Source organism: Muntiacus reevesi, chromosome X (genome assembly GCF_963930625.1).
Source record: "Muntiacus reevesi chromosome X, mMunRee1.1, whole genome shotgun sequence".
Lineage (NCBI taxonomy): Eukaryota > Metazoa > Chordata > Mammalia > Artiodactyla > Cervidae > Muntiacus > Muntiacus reevesi.
In genome coordinates this window covers 147,719,148-147,739,684 of record NC_089271.1, presented here as the reverse complement: position 1 = coordinate 147,739,684, position 20,537 = coordinate 147,719,148, and the positions used below count along the sequence as shown (strand labels likewise).

The following is a 20,537-nucleotide window of genomic DNA, read 5'->3' as shown; positions in this document are numbered from 1 at the left end:
ATGCTGTAGTATCCTACTTTTTTAAAAAAGTTATTTATTTTTGGCTGTGCTGGCTCTTAGTTGTTGTGTGGGCTTTTCTCTGGTTGTAGGGAGTGGGGGCTACTCTCTAGTTTCTGTGCTTGAACTCACTCTGGTGGCTTCTCTTGTTGGGAAGCATGGGCTCTAGGCACCTGGGCTGCAGTAGTTGTGAACAGACTTAACTACTCCACAGCATGTGGGATCTTCTCAGATCAGGGATTGAACCCTTGTAGCCTGCATTGGCAGGCAGATTTTTAACCACTGCACCGCCAAGGAAGTCACTCCCCTCCCCGCTTCATGCCAAGTTCCTACTTTTAAAAAAAGACTAAACACAACCTGTTTAGTAAATTTTCAGGAGTCTGAGCTCTGAGGTCAGCGCCTGTGGTGTCATTCTCCCAAAGGCTTCAGATCCTGGTTGAGCTCATGAGTCTGGCGACCAGGGTGGGTCAGGCGGCTGAAGACAGGCTTGGTCTCTGGTGCTCTACCCTCACCTACTCACCCAGGGTCCCTTTACCCTGGCAGCTAAGCAGAGCAGTGTGCAGGTGGGGCTGATAAAGCTGTGGGGCCTCTGCAGTCTGAGTGGAATGTGCCTTGAAGGCAGTCACCATGACTGCTGCTGTCCTGTGTGCCTGTGCAGGGAGGTCATGGTGTCAGGTGGAGGCCTGGCCACTGTTGTGGGGGAAGGATAGGACCTCAGACAGCTCACATCAACACACACACACCCACCCTCAACTCTGCTTCAGATTATGGCTTGTGGCTGCTGGCAGCTACCCAGGGCTGGGAGGGTGTGTAAAGCACCAGCCCCGTTGCCCAAGTTCAGCTGAGACCCCAAGGTCTGGGGTCACCATCCCTGCCGCCATCCAGGTTGTCTCACTTCTGTGAGGGAGGGCCTGTGCAGGGCTGTGGGTGATGGGGAATTTAGGGGTGTTATGGGCTGGCCCAGGAGTCAGCTCTTCGAGGGGAGGGAAGGGGAGGGAAGGAAAGGGGAGGGGAGGGGAGGGAGAAGCTTTGAAATGCTCAGGCTTCCAGGGGATTCCAGGCCCAGCTCTAGCGGGAGGTACAGATCAGAAACTGCAAATTCATATAGCACACAATTCACCCATTTAAAGTGTAAAATGCAATTATTTTTAGCGTGTTTGAAGAGTCAGACAAGCATAACCACAATCAATTTTGGAAACTTTCCAGCACACCAGTAAGAACCAAAGTGGATGAACTCAGGACTGGTTCTCATTTCGGGCTTTCATCCTTTTTACCTGCATGGCCACCAAAGCACAGTGTTCTGTGCTCTCTGAAGAGTCTGGCAAGCCTTCCATTGGCCCAGGAACACAGGAGGCCGTCTGGGGGCTTCCAGAAGAGTCCCCAGGCATTGAGGTCTGTGCCTCTGTCCTTCAGTTCTGGGGCTTTGACCCCAACACCTTAGGGCCCAGAGCCTCCTCCATGCGAGGCAGGTGGAGAGACCAGAGGCCAGAAGTGCTGAATGTCTGAGTGGAAGTGGCCATGGTGCCCGGATGGGAGGACACTACCTGCTCCACCAGCCAGCCATGCCCGGCTCACGGGAGCAAGCATGTCCCTCACCAGAGCTGGAGGAAGGGCCCAGAAAGTCTCCCGACTCTACCAGCTGGTGTCATGACACAGAGAGGTGGCCGTGGGTTTTCTAACCATCATCATTCCCCAGCTATTTCAAAAATCTCCCCCTCAGAACAAGTTTATGCAGGCACACATCTTGCACGATCTCAAGTCAGCAGTAGATCTCTAGAGACAGAAAGTGGAAAAGAGATTGGGGACCAGGCAGTGGCAATCTCATGAGAGAAGGAAACTTGGGGAAAATGTTTAAGGAATCAGCTCTGGATTCCATAAATCAATTAATGGGTTAGCAGTTGCTTGGTTTTCTGATTTTCCTGTGTCTGCAGTCTTCAACCAAAACAGGTCACTCTGCCAATGTCTGAATGGTGCTGGAGACGAGCACCACATGATGATAAAATACCCGATAGAGGTGTTTTTAGAGATGCTTTTTGGTTTTTACATATAATCAAATTGAAACCTCATGTATGAGTGTGAGTTCTGGTGTCATGGGGCTCTTTGTATCCAGAAGTTCATCTGCTGTCATGGGAGAAGCAGTAGGGTAGTTCTGTGGCTGAGAAGTGATGAGCATGTGGTTTCCTGCTCCTGTGCTTTAGTTGTGGATGCCCTGACCTTGCATGCCCAGAGCTGGCTGCAGGAGTGTCCATTATCTTGAGTGTTTCCTGCATTTCAGTTAGTGTTGAGGTTTGCAAATGATGCAGTGCACCTCTACAACCTGGAGGGCTTCCTTGATTATCCACAGTTTACAAAAGAGAAATTAGAGTTTAGACTGTTGGTGCTTTCCCAGCCCTCTTTCCAAATACTGTAAAGGACAGAGCAGGATAGAAGCCCAGATCCTCTTGCCATGGGCCTCTCAAAGGTGCCCAAGGGTCTTGGGAGGGAGCTGACCCCCTCCAGGAAGTGGCCTGTCTCTGAGTTGTGACACCCTCTGACCATCTTCTCTTGGCAGAAGTCCTCCATTGGCACCGCATTTTGGCAGCAGTCTGTCGAAGACAAAGAGGACAAAGCCCCCCTGTGGCAGAAGTTTGTCCAGGCAGAGATGGCAGAGGCCATGGCGCAAGCCTGGAAGCACCTGGAGGAGGAAGACCGCCGGGCACGCAAGGAGAGACTGGCCGCCTGTGCCACCAAACTCAAGCAGCTTGACCAGAAGTGCAAGCAGGTTCAGTGGGCAAGTGAGGCCCAGAAGCAGGCAGAGAAGGAAGCCCCCCGCTCTCCAAGGGCCGAGAAGGTGACTCCCTAGGAGAATGGCCCTTCCGTGCACAAAGGTGAGCAGTGAGCTCAGCCCCTGACCTGGAAACCAGGGCTGTGTCACTGAGCATCTCCCTGGCTTCTTAGCACAAACTGTGGCCAATGGCTGGACAGGGATCCCAGTTGTTAAGAGTTCAGGCCTGGATCGGGGACCTGGGTTCACATCCCGTTTCCACCACTGAAGTCAGCTGGCCACGTGCCTCCCCTCTGACAAGCATTTCCTTGTCCATAAAGTAGGTTGAGGAGAGTTTGTACCCACCCCCACCTCCCAGGCTGAGAGTCCTGGGAGATGATGTCACAAAGCATGCAGCACATCTCAAGATGCAGAAGCACCCACGTCCTCGCGGTGTCATCACCGTCGTCGTTAGCACTACTGTTTGGCGGTGGCGATGTGGTTGCTGGAGGACCTCACTAGGAGCACAGGGCTCTCTGTAGCGCTGAAAGAAGCCTGCCTGCTTTTTTTTTTTTTTTTTTTTCATTTATTTTTATTAGTTGGAGGCTAATTACTTTACAATATTGTAGTGGTATTTGTCATACATTGACATGAGTCAGCCATGGATTTACATGTATTCCCCATCCCGATCTCCCCTCCCACCTCCCTCTCCACCCGATCCCTCTGGGTCTTCCCAGTGCACCAGGCCTGAGCACTTGTCTCATGCATCCAGCCTGGGCTGGTGATCTGTTTCTCCCTAGATAATATACATGTTTCGATGCTGTTCTCTCAAAACATCCCACCCTCGCCTTCTCCCACAGAGTCCAAAAGTCTGTTCTGTACATCTGTGTCTCTTTTTCTGTTTTGCATATAGGGTTATCGTTACCATCTTTCTAAATTCCATATATATGCATTAGTATACTGTATTGGTCTTTATCTTTCTGGCTTACTTCACTCTGTATAATGGGCTCCAGTTTCATCCATCTCATTAGAACTGATTCAAATGAATTCTTTTTAATGGCTGAGTAATATTCCATGGTGTATATGTACCATAGCTTCCTTATCCATTCGTCTGCTGATGGGCATCTAGGTTGCTTCCTGCTTTTTAGAATACAGTTTCCCTGACGTTAATTCTAAAAGGACTGGATCACGTGGCTGCGCTAGAGACACCAACCAGTGTTACGTGGTGGAGGGTGTCTCTTGCTCTAGTTTTAAATATGATCAGTTATGTTCTTTGTGACTTTCTTAAATGAACTCAAGCCACATATCTTTAAGCAGAGAAGGGCCAGATGTTAGTTTTAGTTGCTGAAAGCTTCTCATATGGAGGGCGTACAGGTGACTTGGTGGTCATCTGTGCCCTTCTGGCCAAGGAACTGAGACCCTGGTCTTTCTGTAAATGTTGTGTCACTGAAGTTTGAGTGAAGCCTGGGCCCAGTGTCAGGGACTCACTGAAAGGGCAGTAGAGAGTCAGGGAGTGGACGGCAGGGTGCAGAGGGGGCCTGGGTGTGGGGTGTGCCCCTGGCTCCTTCACACCCACCCTGCTCATCAGCATTCCTATGGGAAGCTGCAGTCACCCCCAGGCTTTGCACTGGTGTTTTCTCTCTGCAGTAGATTTCTTAAGAAGACAAATGTCAATTATAATACAGCTGGAAAAAAGTGCAAAGCTGGGATGGGGAAGACAGCAGGGGATTCCAAGGGGCACAGTCTCAGAGACTGTGGGGAGCATCCATTTGAAGTGCACTCCATGGACCAGCCCACTTAATGCTCACAGAAGCCCCATGGGGAAGGTGCAGCTGTCATCCTCAGAGGGGCTGTCTGGCCAGCCTGACGCACATAGCTCTGGGTGGAGCTGGGGGCACATGGGCTCTCATTGAGGCCCCGTCTGCTCTGTTGTGCTGGGTCCATTTTAATAGACCCTCTCCCACCTGGAATTGCATCCCAGCTCTACTGCCAACTGTGCAACTTCAGGCAATTCACCTGATCGCTCCACCCTTCATTGTCTCATCTTTGATGGTGGGGGGCCAGGGGACTCTGGAAGCTCAGGCATGGGAAATGTTAGCCCAGTGCCAGGATTTGGGGATGCAAACAGTTTAGCAGTGGAAAGTATGTGCCAACAAGAAAAAGCATTTGCCATTAGATATTCACTCAGCCAAGCTTCCAAGAGCTCACTTGACTGCTTCTCCACTTACTTGTTCTGTAGGCTCCCCTGAGTTCTCTGCCCAGGAGACCGCCAGCACGTTTTCAGAAGAAGACCCCACAGCTCCTCCCACAGTGACTCAGAGTGGCAGCAGTGAGGAGGGGCCCAGGGAGGCTGGGTCCACTGCCCAGGAATTCAGCAAGTACCAAAAGTTGCTTCCTCCAGGTTCCAGCGCCAGCAGCAGCAGCAGCAGCAGCAGCAGGTAAACAGATGTTTAGCCCATGCTGTAAACAGACCCACCCTTCTGTCTCCCAGGCCCCTTCAACTAAAGACACCCACCCTCCTGTACCCCAGTCGCCAGCAGGGATGTGGAGAGTGGAAGCCTTGGAGATCAGTACTGGCCTTTCATTTCTCCAGGTAATTCATCCTGTGGATGAAAACCTTTGTTGGTAGTTTACAGACCACGTTGTCTACTGTTGAAAGGAATGACTGGTGGTGTCTTAGTGGTTTTTTTCTCATTCAGAGTTATACAATGTGGCTACTCTTCACAATGACAGTGACCCCACCCTGGAGCCTCCCCAGGAGGAAGAAACTTGGGGGCTGTGTGGAGAGCACTAGAGAGGCATGTTGGCTTTGAGTTAAGGGCAGAAGTTTGTAGGTTTCAGGTCAAAGAGCTTTGGGTTCTGATCCTATCGTTGCTGCTTATCTAGCTGTGTGGGGCCTTGGACAGTCAGTGTGAAGCAGAAGGAATGAAGCCCTGACACCCTGTGTGGCGGTGGGGGGGGGGGGTGTTCTGGGATGCCTGTAGACTAGTTTGTCAGTAGTCCATTAGTGTCTTTATTGGTGTTCCATCAATATTTTTAAAATATTGAGTCTCTTTCTCCCTTTGTTTTGGCTGTGCTGGGTCTTCGTGGTGGCATGTGGTGTCAGCTTCTCTGGTTGCAGATCATGGGCTTAGGTGCCCTGTGCCACGTGGGATCTTAGTTCCCTAAACAGGGATCAAATCCACATCCCCTGCATTGAAAGGTGTATTCTTAAACACTGAACTCCCGGGGAAGTCTGGAAAATTATTGTTAGTAATGAAAAATTCACAGGGGAGTGTGTAATTTCCTTGGTTCTGACTCCACTTAACAAAACTTTGAAGTGATGCATGTTAAAGTCCTAGGCGTGTCATAGCTCTCTGACAGACCATATTATAGCTCTCAGGTTTCAGACAGACCGTGTTATAGCTCTCGGACAGATCAGTATTAACAGCTCCGTGTTACAGCTCAGTTTTATTTAGAAAATAAAAGGAAAGTAAGTTCCTGAGGCATGAGAGCATGCTGACCCAAAAGATGCTACGAGTAGAGAGAGAGAGAGAGAGCGCACATGCAGGAGAGAGAGCGAGAGAGAGCAAGAGAGCAAGTGTGTGTGCAGGAGGGAGAGAGTCCCTTGGCCTTTTGGCTCCTCTTTTATATATTTTTCCTCCATCTGGGCCTGCCCTATGTAAATTAGGCTAGCCAGGAGTGCAGATTGCTCTACCTGAGGTCCTCACTCTGGTCCTTGGACCTTCCTTTGTTCTATTTTTTGTAGGCTTTTCCCTTCTTTGTCTTTTAGCCGCCATAAATCTGGACTCCTTTTTTCTATTCTACGTACCAAACAAGAATGTTCCAAAATGTGGGTGCCCCAGGGAAACAGATCAAAGTTTCCACCTTTCCCCAGAACTTTTTAAAGTTGCTTTTACAACCTCCTTCTCCCCAGACCCTTTTTTTCTTGGGTTCCTAGGAAGCATTTCAGGAGCCCACTGTGGCCTATGTTCTAGACAGTTATGTACATTCATTGTGTTGTAGTTTTGCACCGTGAGCAGGCGCCTTGCAATTACTCCTGGGCTTGGTGAAGATTTACTGCCGACTGGAGAGATCTCTGGAGTCACTCCAGCCAGACACAGTCGTAACTGCTGCTCCTGGGAAGTCTTCTAAGGAGGGTAGGGATGGGCAGTGACAGGTAAATCCTTCTGGGGTGGGTAAGGATGGGCAGTGGCAGGTAAATCCTTCCTGAAGAGTAGGAGGAAGTCTGAATGTCCCAGAGTAGCCTGAGTGAGCCTGGCAAACAAACTGTCTGGTCAGCTTCCCTGGGGACCTGGGGTCTAGACAGGAGGAGCCGCTGTGGGCTGAGCCTCGGATAGCTCCGCTTACTGAGTGCTGAGTGCTCCTAAGAGGTGCTGTGAGCACCGGTGAGCTCTCCAGGGAACCGGGGTTGAGCCAGCAGGCTGGTAGGATAGGGTGTGCCGGGTCAGCTGTCCTGCTTGTTTGACTGCACCTGTGTCTAGCCACGATGCTGGCTCAGGATGCACTTGTGAGGGAAGCCCCAGGGGTGCTGTGGAGCAGGGTCTGCAATGGACCCTCACTTGGTCTAGGTCCTTGAGTTTTAACACTCTATCGATGTGTTATGTTCATCCATTCATGCAATGAACTTTTCCTTACCACGTCTGGTGGTAGAGGTGAGTGGACTGCAGTGAACTTGGCACACGATCCCCTGATGTAGGGAGGGAGGCCAACCGCAGGAGAAACACCAGTGCTGTGAGAGCCGAGAACAGGGGACCTGATCTTCCTTGGAACCTGTGGCAGGCTTCCCAGAGGAAGTGTTTTTTAAGTTGAAACCTGAAGGAGGGGTGTGGGTGAGCGGGGTGGGGCCCAGGGAAGAGATGGCCCAGTGCGTTTTCAAGGCCTGAAGCAAGTGGGCAGGCAGGTATGTGGACTGGAGGCCAGGGCAGTCATGGGAGGTGATGCTGGAGAGGCAGATGGGTCAGGACCTGCAGAACCCTGTAGATCACATGCAGCCCTGTGGGATCCCAGCTGTTAGATGGAGAGCTGTGGAGAACCCAGGAAGACTCCAGCCATGGTCGGGGCATTGGAGTGTGGAGAGTGGATTGAAGAGGCAGTGGGGGCTGCGGGTGGGGAGAAGCACCAGGGGAGGTGCTCTGGGAGGTGTGCTGGTCACGTGTCAGCTCCAGGAGAGCCTTTGATCTGCGTGAGCACCCAAGCTGCCGCGTGTAGTGGGGTAGCCCAAGGGTCCCGTGTGACAGTGGCATGACCATGCATCCATCCTGGGAGAGGGCCCGGGCCTGAACATGGTCATGTGTACACTGGGGCCTCCCCTCTCTGGTCTTCTGTCTGGGTGGCTTTTCCCTGGAAGAGTGTGTGTGCGTGCACACACAGCCTGTCTGCTCTGCAGCACCTGTGCAAGCGGTCTCTTTCTCTGCCAGGCGCAGCTGTACAAGATGCAGCACTGGCAGCCAGCGTACCCTCCCCCCTCTACCCGCCTACATGGACCCACGGATCTCACCCACTGGGACCCCAGTGGATTTCTACCTCTAGGCCCTGCATCCCTTGGGTTAGCACCAAGGTGCAGTGAAGACCAGGATATGTGGTGTGGTCAAGGGTGTTGCCTTGGGAGGTAGACAGACCCCACCTGGATTCCAGTCTGACCTCTTTGCAAGTCACACATCCATTCTGAGTTTTAACTTCCTTGTTTGCAAAATGAGGGTATAACATTACCTCTCCCAAAGAATTTTTAGGGTAAGGGTTAGGGTAGATTCCACATGCCCAGTGCAACCAAGCCCGTGTGCCACAACTACTGGGCTCACCACGATGTAGAGTCCATGCTCCATGACAAGAGAAGCCTCTGCAATGAGAAGCCTGAGCACAGCAATTTGAGAGTAGCCCCCACTGGCTGCAACCAAGAAAAACTGCATACAGTTAAAAAGATGTGGCACAGCCAAAAATAAACAGATACTTTTCATAAATAAAAATTTTAAGGAGTCCTTTTTTTCCAGCTATAGCTTTCTTAGACATTGTAGATTTCAGTTAATTAAGTTCATTCTGCACTAAAATCTGCTCTGGTCCTACAGAGCCAATCTTAAAAAGTAAGATCCAAAAGGATCAAACTGTTCCCAAGCATCGTAACAGGATTCCAGAATAAAGCTCAAGAATAAGTTTAGGGATAGAAAAATATCAAGCATGCAAGGGAAATTTGATGCTTGGCATCCAATGTAAAATTACCAGGAGGCAAAGAAGCAGGAAACTCCAATCTATTATAACAGAAATCAGTGTGTTGTTGTTCAGTCGCTCAGTCGAGTCTTTAAGTCTTTGCTACCCCAGGGACTGCTCTTGCTAGGCTTCCCTGTCCATCATCTCCCAGCACTTGCTCAAACTCATGTCCTTTGCGACGTGATGCCATCCACCCTTCTCGTCTTCTGCCATTCCCTTCTCCTCCTGCCTTCAATCTCTCCCAGGATCAGGGTCTTTGGCAATGAGTCGGATCTTCCTATCAGGTGGCCAAAATGTTGGAGACTTCATTTTAACAGAAATCAGTTAAAATGCATCAACTGGAAAGGAAGAAATAAATGTGTATTTATTTACAGACAAAATGATTGTCTATGTAGGAAGTTCAATGGGATCTACAAAAGAGCTATTATAATTAACTAATGAGTTTAGCATGGTTTCAGGATACAAAGATACTCTTGAGAGTGCCTTGGACTGCAAGATCAAAGCAGTCAATCCTAAAGGAAATCAGTCCTGAATTTTCATTGGAAGGACTGATGCAGAAGCTGAAGCTTCAACACTTTGGCCAGCAGATACAAAAAGCTGACGCACTGGAAAAAGACCCTGATGTTGGGAGAGGTTGAAGGCAAAAGGAGAATGTGAAGACAGAGGATGAGACGGTTTGACAGCAAAACCCACTCAATGGACATGAACTTGAACACACTCCAGGAGATAGTGGGGACACAGAGCCTGGTGTGCTACAGTTCATGGGGTTGCGAAGAGTTGGACACAAGTTAGAGACAGAACAACAACAACAACATTCTGGTATTATATCTTAATATATAAATGTAACTATAAAACTGAGAAAATATTTAAAAATCAATTCTGAATGGCAGTACACAACTTTCTTATTCTCCCACTTCTTACATTGTCTTCACTTATGCTGTACTCCTTGAATATCTGGATCTCAGAACCTCCCCTCCAACCGGATGATGAACTCAGTATTAGGAAGTGAACAAGCTAAAACTAAAGTCAGAGACCGCACAGTAGCTCAGTTTTTTTCCCGCATTTAACAATGACCAAACAAACTATGTGGACCCTGAGCCCCCAAGCAGCAGCACAGGCACAAGACGAAGCCCGATCAAACTACTGCAGAAAGCAATGCCCTCGGGAAGGACACTTGAGGCTAGGGCACATAGGCTAGGTTTAAGCCCCTCTTCTGTGTTGAGACTTAAAAAAAGCAGGGGCACAAAGTGCTGCAAGGTCCGCATCACCAAGGAAAGCTGCTCCAGACAAGAAGGCAATGGACGTGGGGATCAGGCCGTGGTCTTCAGCAGTCAATCGGCTAAAAGGGAGGGAAAATGAAATTCAAGTTCCCATGGAGAAGGAGGAAGAGGAGCATGTCCTCCGTCTGTCCCTGCACACCGCCAAGCCCAGAGCACCACACTTCTCCTCTAGGCTCAACCCTCCATTATGGCTCCTCCAGGGATGAAACTGGACACTGCCTAGCACCCATCACTCCCGACTCCGGCCCTGACCCTGTTTAGAACTGACAAAACCAACATGCAGCCGTTAGCCTAGAGGTTTTTCTGAACAGGCCCTTGCAGTTGAGTACGTGGAGTCCGGAAGTTGTCCGGACGTTTTCCACCTCCTCATGCGATGAGAAAGGCACAGTGAGGCTGCTGGTGGAGATATGGTTAAGGCACCATCCACACTAGCCGTTTGCCTGTACGTCAGGCTCCCTGCTCACAGAGAACCACCTTCTCCCACAAGGCCACCGCCTAGGCTGTCAGGACCTCCCAGCCTATACCCTGAGGACACCCTGAATATTACCGCCGGACCCTCTGGTTCCCTTCAGGTTGCTTTCCCTCACCACCATCGCCTGGCAGCGAGACCACCCCTGACCCATATCCTTCAGCCCCCCAGAGTACCCTCCTCCTGCAGTTTAGGCCCCACCACCTGCCTCCCCCCAAACCACCCCTAGCCCACACCCCAAACCCTGCGGCTGCCCGGCCCACCAGGGCTCCTGGAATAGGATACAACTGGAGGGCTCGGTTACTCAGAACTCTGGCTCCAGGTGCAGCATCTCCACCAGACCCTGGTGCTTGGGGTGCCCCTGGGATCTGTGGAATGGCACTGGCTGTGCCACCTGACTCTCCTCCAGTGCTGGGGCCTCTGGGATCAACCAGGTCGCTGGCGTCACCAGGGCCAGCTGGGTTGCGAGGGCCATCGCGGCCACTAGCACCACCAGGCACACCTTGGCTGCCACGTGCTGTACCCGCTGCAAAGGCCTCGGCACCTGCATCTTCATCGGCTGCCCTCGTGGCCCCTCCATCTTGTGCCTCGGACTCCATCTTAAACCGCTCTCCCCCTCCCTCCGTGTCGGGAAAGACTGAACCCTCCCTACAGATCCCAACCCTTTAGTGAGACCGGCAGCTCAGCATCAGCAGAGCGCCTACACATACACACCCAGTTCCTGCCACACGATTGGTTCCCACCGACCACTGGTTCCCGCTATGACTGCAGGCTCTCGGGCAATGGGCGCCCCGTGCAGAAGCTTCACGTGTTCGTGCGCCATGTTGCCCCAATGCACATGTGCAGACGCACACCCACGTGGTCTGTGCCCTGTGAGTCAGCCCTGCGTCAGGCCCAGAAACCTGGTAAACCACTCAGCCCTGAGGCCTCTGGGTGGCGCTCCACCCTTCAGTGTGGGGCAGCTCCTCAGTGCGCATGCTCAAACAGACCCCACCCCACTTCTCAGGGCACGTGACTGTTTCCGGTCCAAGCCTGCAAACCCCAAGTGAGCACCGGTCCCTGTGCACCTCCCAAGTCTGTGTTGCTGCCAACCTGGCCATGCTCACGGGTGAGCGTCCTGCTGAGCACAGGTCCTTGTCATCAACTTCCGGAAGGGAGTCGGGCATCCTGGGTCAGGGCCGGTCTGTCCCTCTGGTGTCCCACACGTAGCTCACGTGTGTGTGTGTCCGTGTGTGTCCATGTGCACGTGAGCAGGTGCATGCACATGGATATCTGATGTGCATGTCTGTGTGTGTGTGTGTGTGTGTGTGTGTGCCTGAGAGAGAGTGTCTGTGCTCAGGTGCTAGCCCATGTGCGTGTACGTGTGTGAGAGAGTGCGTGTGCACAGGTGTGTGCACACAGGCGTGTGCATGTGTGTTTGTGGAGGTGCTTGCAAATGGGCATTTACATGTGTGTGTGTGTGTGTGTGCGTGAGAGGGAGAGAGCATGTGGTCAGGTGCATATGCACATGAGCGTTTGTGTGTGTGTGTGTGTGTAAAGGAGAGCACAGGTCAGAGACATGCACATTGGCATCAGCGTGTGCTTGTGTTCATGTGCAGGTGCCTTCCCATGGCGGTGCATGGGGACTCAGTCCTGGAGTCGCGAGACTAGGGATGCGGAGCGGGCTGTGCTGGCCGCATGGGGAGGGAAGTGGGGACTGCTGTTGAACTCACTGGGAACGGAATGGGGCAGGTCCACCTGGGGCTCCAGGCACACAGACTGCAGGGACTCCAGGCTGGGGGCTTACCCCAGGACACCCAGAAGCACCGGTGGGACCAGCAGCACTCAAAGGCTGCCGGAAGGGCAGTGTCCCCCAGGACAAACCCTTGATTAGATTAAGAAAGTCTGTTTGCAGTCCTAGTTTTTGGAGAGTTTTTATCATAGTGGTTGTTGAATATTGTCAAATGATTTTACAGCATCTATTGAAATGATCATATGGTTTTTCTCCTGTGTTTTCTTAATATGATGAATAACACTGGTGGATGATTTTTTAATGCATAACCAATCTTTCATTCTTGGGATAGATCTCATTTGATCATAATGCTTTATATATGGTGGGATTAAATTTGCTAACATTTCATTTTTTTGTGCTTAACTTAATGAATGTTATTAAGCATTAACTTAATGCTCTGTGGTTTTCTTTTCTTGCAATGTGTTCATCTAGTTTTGGTATTTTGTAAGGCTGGCCTCATAAAATGATTTGAAAAGTGTTTCCCCTCCTCTCCTTTCTGAAAGAATTTGTATGGGCTTGGTGATATTTCTCCTTTACGTATTTCATAGCATTCAGTAGTTAAGTCACATGGGCCTGGAGTTTTCTGTTCCATATTTTTTTTAGATTTAGGGATATCTAGGGTCTTCACTTTCTTCTTGAGTTAGTTTTGGGAATTTGTGTCATTCAAGGACTTTCTTAATTTCATCTAAATTGGCTTTTTTTTTTTCTTTTCATTTTTTAAAATTTATTTATTTAATTGGAGGCTGATTGCTTTACAATATTGTAGTGGGTTTTGCCATACATTGACATGAATCAGCCATGGGTGTACATGTGTCCCCCATCCTGAATCCCCCTCCAACCTCCCTCCCCATCCCATCCCTTGGGTCATCCCAGTGCACTGGCCCTGAGCGACCTGTCTCATGCATTGAACCTGGACTGGCGATCTATTTCTCATACGGTAATGTACATGTTTCAATGCTATTCTCCCAAATCATTCCACCCTCACCTTCTCCCACAGGGTCCAAAAGCCTGTTTTTTTTATCTCTGTGTCTCTTTTGCTGTCTCGCATATAGAGTCATCATTACCATTTTTCTAAATTCCATATATATGCATTCCATATATATAATGTATTGGTGTTTTTCTTTCTGACTTACTTCATTCTGTATAATAGGCTCCAGTTTCATCCACCTCATTAGAACTGATTCAAATGTGTTCTTTTTAATAGTGGAGTAACATTCCACTGTGTATATGAACCACAGCTTTCTTATCTGTTCATCTGCCGACAGACATCCAGGTTGCTTGCATGTCCTAGCTATTGCAAACAGTGCTACGATGAACACTGGGGTACACATGTCTCATACAGTTCTGGTTTCCTCGGTGTGTATGGCCAGGAGTGGGATTGCTGGGTCATATGGCAGTTCTATTTCCAGTTTTTAAAGGCATCTCCACACTGTCCTCCATAGTGGCTGTACTAGTTTGCATTCGCACCAACAGTGTGAGAGGGTTCCCTTTTCTCTGCACCTTCTCCAGCATTTATTGTCTGGAGACTTTTTGATAGCAGCCATTCTGACTGGCGTGTAATGGTGCCTCATTTTGGTTTTGATTTGCATTTCTCTGGTAATGAGTGATGTTGAGCATCTTTTCATGTGTTTGCTAGCCATCTGTATGTCTTCTTTGGAGAAATGTCTGTTTGGTTCTTTGGCCCACTTTTTGATTGGGTCATTTATTTTTCTGATGTTGAGCTGCATGAGCTGCTTGTATATTTTTGAGATTAATTCTTTGTCAGCTGCTTCATTTGCTATTATTTTTTTCCATTCTGAAGGCTGTCTTTTCACCTTACTTATAGCTTCTTTCATCGTGCAAAAGCTTTTCAGTTTACTTAGGTTCCCATTTGTTTACTTTTGCTTTCATTTCCATTGCGCTAGGGGGTGGGTCATAGATGCTGCTGCTATGATTTATGTCAGAGAGTGTTTTGGCTGTGTTTTCCTCTAGAAGTTTTATAATTTCTGGTCTTACATTTAGATCTTTAATCCATTTTGAGTTTATTTTTGTGTATAGTGTTAAAAAGTGTTCTAGTTTCATTCTTTTACAAGTGGTTGACCAGTTTTCCCAGCACCACTTGTTAAAGAGATTTTTTCTCCATTGTGCATTCTTGTCCCCTTTGTCAAATATAAGGTGTCCATAGGTGTGTGGATTTATCTCTGGGCTTTCTATTTTGTTCCATTGATCTATATTTCTATCGTTATGCCAGTACCATACTGTTTTGATGAGTTTAGCTTTGTAATATAGCCTGAAGTCAGGCAGGTTGATTCCTCCAGTTTGACTCTTCTTTCTCAAGATTGCTTTGGCTATTCAAGGTTTTTTTGTATTTCCACACAGATTGTGAAATTATTTGTTCTGGTTCTCTGAAAAATACCGTTGGTAGCTTGATAGGGATTGCATTGAATCTATAGATTGCTTTGGGTAGTATACTTATTTTCACCGTATTGACTCTTCTGATCCACTAACATGGTATATTTCTCCATCTACTTGTGTCATCTTTGATTTCTTTCATCAGTGTTTTATAGTTTTCTATATATAGGTCTTTTGTTTTTTTAGGTAGATTTACTCCTAAGTGTTTTATTCTTTTCATTGCAATGGTGAATGGAATTGCTTCCTTAATTTCTCTGATTTCTCACTATTAGTGTATAGGAATGTAAGGGATTTCTATGTGTTAATTTTATATTCTACAACTTTCCTATATTCATTGATTAGCTCTAGTCATTTTCTGGTGGCGTCTTTAGGGTTTTCTGTGTAGAGGATCATGTCATCTGCAAACAGTGAGAGTTTTGCTTCTTCTTTCCCAGCCTGGATTCCTTTTATTTCTTTTGCTTCTCTGATTGCTGTGAGTAAAACTTCCTAAACTATGTTGAATAGTAGTGGTGAGAGTGGGCACCCTTGTTTTGCTCCTGACTGTAGGAGAAATGCTTTCAATTTTTCACCATTGAGGCTGATGTTTGCTGTGTGTTTATCATATATGACTTTTATTATGTTGAGGTATGTTCCTTCCATGCATACTTTCTGGAGGGTTTTTTTTTTATCATAAATATCTTCCCTGGTGGCTCAGACGGTAAAGCGTCTGCCTACAATGCGGGAGATCCGGGTTCAATCCCTGGGTCGGGAAGATCTCCTAGAGAAGGAAATGGCCACCCACTCCAGTATTCTTGCCTGGAAAATCCCATGGATGGAGGAGCCTGGTAGGCCAGAGTGCATGCGGTGGCAAAGAGTCAGACACGACTGTGCTACTTCACTTTCACTTTATCATAAATGGGGGGTTGAATTTTGTCAAAGGCTTTCTCTGCATCTATTGAGATCATTATATGGTTTCTATCTTTCAATTTGTTAATGTGGTGTATCACATTGATTGATTTCCAAATATTGAAGAATCCTTGCATCCCTGGCATAAAGTCCACTTGGTCATGATGCATGATCTTTTTAATATTTTGTTGGATTCTGTTTGCTAGGATTTTGTTGAGGATTTTTGCGTCTATGTTCATCAGTGATATTCGCCTGTTGTTCTCATTTTTTTGTGGCATCTTTGTCTGGCTTTGATATTAAGGTGATGGTGGCCTCATAGAATGAGTTTGACAGTTTACCTTCCTCTGAAATTTTCTGGAAGAGTTTGAGTAGGATAGGTGTTAGCTCTTCCCTAAATTTTTGGTAGAATTCACCTGTGAAGCCATCTGGTCCCGGGCATTTGTTTGTTGGAAGATTTTTTGTTTCCAGTTTTGATTTCCATGCTTCTGATAGGTTTGTGAAGATTTTCTGTTTCTATTTCAGTTTTTGGAAGGTTATACTTTTAAAAGAATTTGTCCATTTCTTCCAAGTTAATCCATTTTATTGCCATAGAGGTGCTGATTGTGGTCTCTTATGATCCTTTATATTTCTGTGTTGTCTGATGTGATTTCTCCATTCTCATTTCTAATTTTGTTGATTTTATTCTTCTCCTTTTTTCTTGATGAGTCTGGCTAAAGTTTTGTCTGTTTTATGTATCTTCTCAAAGAACCAGCTTTTCGTTTTGTTGATTTTTGCTATAGTCTCCTCTGTTTCTTTTTCACTTATTTCTTCCCTAATTTTTATGATTTCTTTCCTTCTACTAACCCTGGAGTTTCTTTACTTTTTCTAGTTGCTTTAGGTGTAAAGTTAGGTTATTTATTTGATTTTTCTCTTGTTTCTTGAGGTAAGCTTGTACTGCTATGACCCATCCCCTTTGCACTGCTTTTACTGAATCCCATAGGTTTTGGGTTGTCGTGTTTTCATTTGTTTATATGCATATTTTGATTTCTTCTGTGATTTGTTGGTTATTCTGAAGCATATTGTTTAGCCTCCAAATGTTTGTATTTTTAATAGTTTTTTCTCCTGGAGTTGACATCTACTCTTTCCACATTGTGATCAGAAAAGATGCTTGAAATAATTTCAATTTTTTTAAATTTACCAAGGCTACATTTATGGCCCAGGATGTGATCTGTCCTGGAGAATGTTCCATGTACATTTGAGAAAAAGGTGAAATTCATTTTTTGAGGGGTGAAATGTCCTATAGATATCAATTAGCTCTAGCTAGTCCATTGCCGAAGAATTGTTGCTTTTGAGTTGTGGTGTTGGAGAAGACTCTTGAGAGTCCCTTGGACTGCAAGGAGATCCAGCCAGTCCATCCTAAAGGAGATCAGTCCTGAGTGTTCATTGGATGGACTGATGCTGGAGCTGAAAGTCCAATACTTTGGCCACCTCATGGAAAGAGTTGACTCATTGGAAAAGACGCTGATGCTGGGAGGGATTGGGGGCAGGAGGAGGAGGGGACGACAGAGGATGGCTGGATGGCATCACCGACTCGATGGACATGAGTTTGGGTAAACTCCGGGAGTTGGTGATGGACAGGGAGGCCTGGTGTGCTGCGATTCATGGGGTCGCAAAGAGTCGGACCCGACTGAGCGACTGAACTGAACTGAGTCCATTGTATCATTTAATGTTTGTGTGTCCTTGCTAATTTTCTGTTTGGTTGATCTAGCCATAGGTGTGAGTGGGGTATTAAAGTCTCCCACTATTGTTGTGTTGCTGTTAATTTCCCCTTTCATACTTGTTAGCCTTTGCCTTACATATTGCTGTGCTCCTATGTTGGGTGCATATAGATTCATGATTGTTGTATCTTCTTCTTGGATTGATGCTTTGATCTTTATGTAGTGTTCTTCTTTGTCTCTTTTCACGGCCTTTATTTCAAAGTCTATTTTATCTGATACGAGTATTGCTACTCCTGCTTTCTTTTGGTCTCCATTTGCATGAAATGACTTTTTCTAGCCCTTCACTTTCAGTCTGTATGTGTCCCTTGGTTTGACGTGGGTCTCTTGTAGACAGCATATATAGGGGTCTTGATTTTGTATCCATTCAGCCAGTCATTGTCTTTTGGTGGGGCATTCAACCCATTTACATTTAAGGTCGTTATTGATATGTAATATCCCGTTGCCATTTACTTTGTTGTTTTGGGTTCGAGATTATACACCTTTTCTGTGTTTCCTGTCTAGAGAAGATCTTTTGGCATTTGCTGAAGAGCTGGTTTGGTGGTGCTGAATTCTCTCAGCTTTTGCTTGTCTGTAAAGGTTTGATTTCTCCTTCATATTTCAATGAGATCCTTGCTGGGTATAATAATCTGGGTTGTAGGTTTTTCTCTTTCATCACTTTAAGTATGTCCTGTCATTCCCTTCTGGCCTGAAGAGTTTCCATTGAAAAACCAGTTGTTATCCTTATGGGGATCCCCTTGTGTGTTATTTGTTGCTTTTCCCTTGCTGCTTTTAATATGTGCTCATTGTGTTTGCTCTTCATTACTTTCATTAGTATGTGTCTTGGGGTGTTTCAGCTTGGGCTTTTCCTGTTTGGGACTCCCTAGATTTCTTGGACTTGGGTGGCTATTTCCTTCCCCATTTTAGGGAAGTTTTCAACTTTTATCTCCTCAAGTATCTTCTCAGACCCTTTCTTTTTGTCTTCTTTTCCTGGGACTCCTATGATTCGAATGTTGAGGCATTTAAACACTGTCCCAGAGGTCTCTGAGCTTGTCCTCATGTCTTCTAATTATTTTTTTCTTTTTTCCTATATGCTTCATTTATTTACACCATTCTATCTTTTTTTTTTTTATTATTTTATTAGTTGGAGGCCAATTACTTCACAACATTTCAGTGGGTTTTGTCATACATTGACACGAATCAGCCATAGAGTTACACGTATTCCCCATCCCGATCCCCCCTCCCACCTCCCTCTCCACCCGACCCCTCTGGGTCCTCCCAGTGCACCAGGCCCGAGCACTCGTCTCATGCATCTCACCTGGGCTAGCGATCTGTTTCACCATAGATAATATACATGCTGTTCTTTTGAAACATCCCACCCTCACCTTCTCCCACAGAGTCCAAAAGTCTGTTCTGTACTTCTGTGTCTCTTTTTCTGTTTTGCATATAGGGTTATCATTACCATCTTTCTAAATTCCATATATATGTGTTAGTATGCTGTTATGTTCTTTATCTTTCTGGCTTACTTCACTCTGTATTTACACCATTCTATCTTCCACCTCACTTATCCTATCCTCTGCTTCAGTTATTCCACTGTTGGCTCTGTCCAGATGCTTTTAATCTCAGTTATTGCATTATTCATTATATATTGACTCTTTTTTATTTCTTCTAGGTCCTTGTTAAACATTTATTGCATCTTCTCAATCCTTGTCTCTAGTCTATTTATCTGTAACTCCATTTTGTTTTCAAGATTTTGGATCGTCTACTATCATTATTCTGAATTCTTTTTCAGGTAGACTCCCTATCTCCTCCTCTTTTTTTGTTTTGTTTTGTTTTTTGTTTTGGTGGGCATCTATCATGTTCCTTTACCTGCTGACTATTTCTCTGCCTTTTCATTTTATTTAGATTGCTGTGTTTGAGGTGGCCTTTCTGTATGCTGGAAGTTTGTGGTTCCTCTTTATTGTGGAGGTTGCTCCCTGTGGGTGGGGTTGGACGAGTGGCTTGTCAAGGTTTCCTGTTTAGGGAAACTTGCGTCTGTGTTCTGGTGGGTGGAGCTGGGTGTCTTCTCTCTGGATTGCAACGAAGTGTCCAGTAGTGACTTTGGAGTGTCTTGTGGGTGTGGTGTGACTTTGGGCCGCCTGTATTTTCATGTTCAGGGCTGTGTTCCTGCATTGCTGGAGAATCAGCACGGTATGTCCTTCTCTGGAACTTGCTGGCTGTTGGGTGGAGCTTGGTTTCCATGTAGGTATGGAGGCTTTTGGATGAGCTCTTGTCACTTCATGTTCCCTGGAGTCAGGAGTTCTCTGATGTTCTCAGGTTTGGGATTTTAGCCTCCTGCCTCTGGCTTTCAGTTGTATTCCTACAGTAGCCTCAAGACTTCTCCATCCATACAGCACAGATGATAAAACATCTAGGTTAATGGTGGAAAGAGGTTCACAGAGTTACATGGAGAAGAAAAGAGGGAGGAGGAAGATAGAGGTGACGTGGGGGAGAAAGTGAGAGCACAAAGGGGAGAGAGTGATCAAACCAGTAATCACACCCCTAAGTAAAAATGGGTATTGAAGATTAGATTCTTAAAGGCACAAAATTGATAACAAGTACCACAAAGCAAAGATAAAAATTTTAGAGTAGAGGTTAGACTCTCAAAAATACGGTATTAAAAATACAAAACAAAATGAATCACAGAAATGATAAAAAAAATATGTATGAGATTTGCTTTACAAACAGGTTCTTTTTTTGCTAGGTAATAACAGGTTATAAAATGAAAATTAGAGGAGTAATAAAGAACTTAAAAATAAAAAAATAAACGTTAAAAAATAATAATAGTAAAAATATATCTAGGAATTTGTCTGGAGCTCTCGAGGGCAGTGCGGGGTCAGTTCAGTTTCAGAAAGTTCCTTGTTCTAGCTTATACTTCTTCTCAAGGTCCATAGGCCCCTTCCAATTCTTAGTCAATGCTAACTACAGGGTTTTAATCTGTTGTACCTGTCATTTCCAGAGTGGTTCCCTTTTCTTTGTTTATTTTGGCCTCCTCTGTTTGCAGGTCTCTTCAGTGTCTAATTTC

General features: G+C 46.6%; 1 protein-coding gene across 1 annotated transcript in view; it reads left to right on the top strand.

The window, feature by feature from the left end:
- LOC136154763 (PAX-interacting protein 1-like) overlaps nucleotides 1-20,537 on the top strand; it is a 46,727-nt gene that overhangs the window by 6,376 nt on the left and 19,814 nt on the right. Inside the window, 5 exon segments of the mRNA XM_065916919.1 lie at nucleotides 2,549-2,771; nucleotides 4,980-5,178; nucleotides 11,103-11,276; nucleotides 11,465-11,598; nucleotides 11,646-11,874. Of these exon segments, the coding sequence (XP_065772991.1) occupies nucleotides 2,549-2,771; nucleotides 4,980-5,178; nucleotides 11,103-11,276; nucleotides 11,465-11,598; nucleotides 11,646-11,874 (959 nt within the window).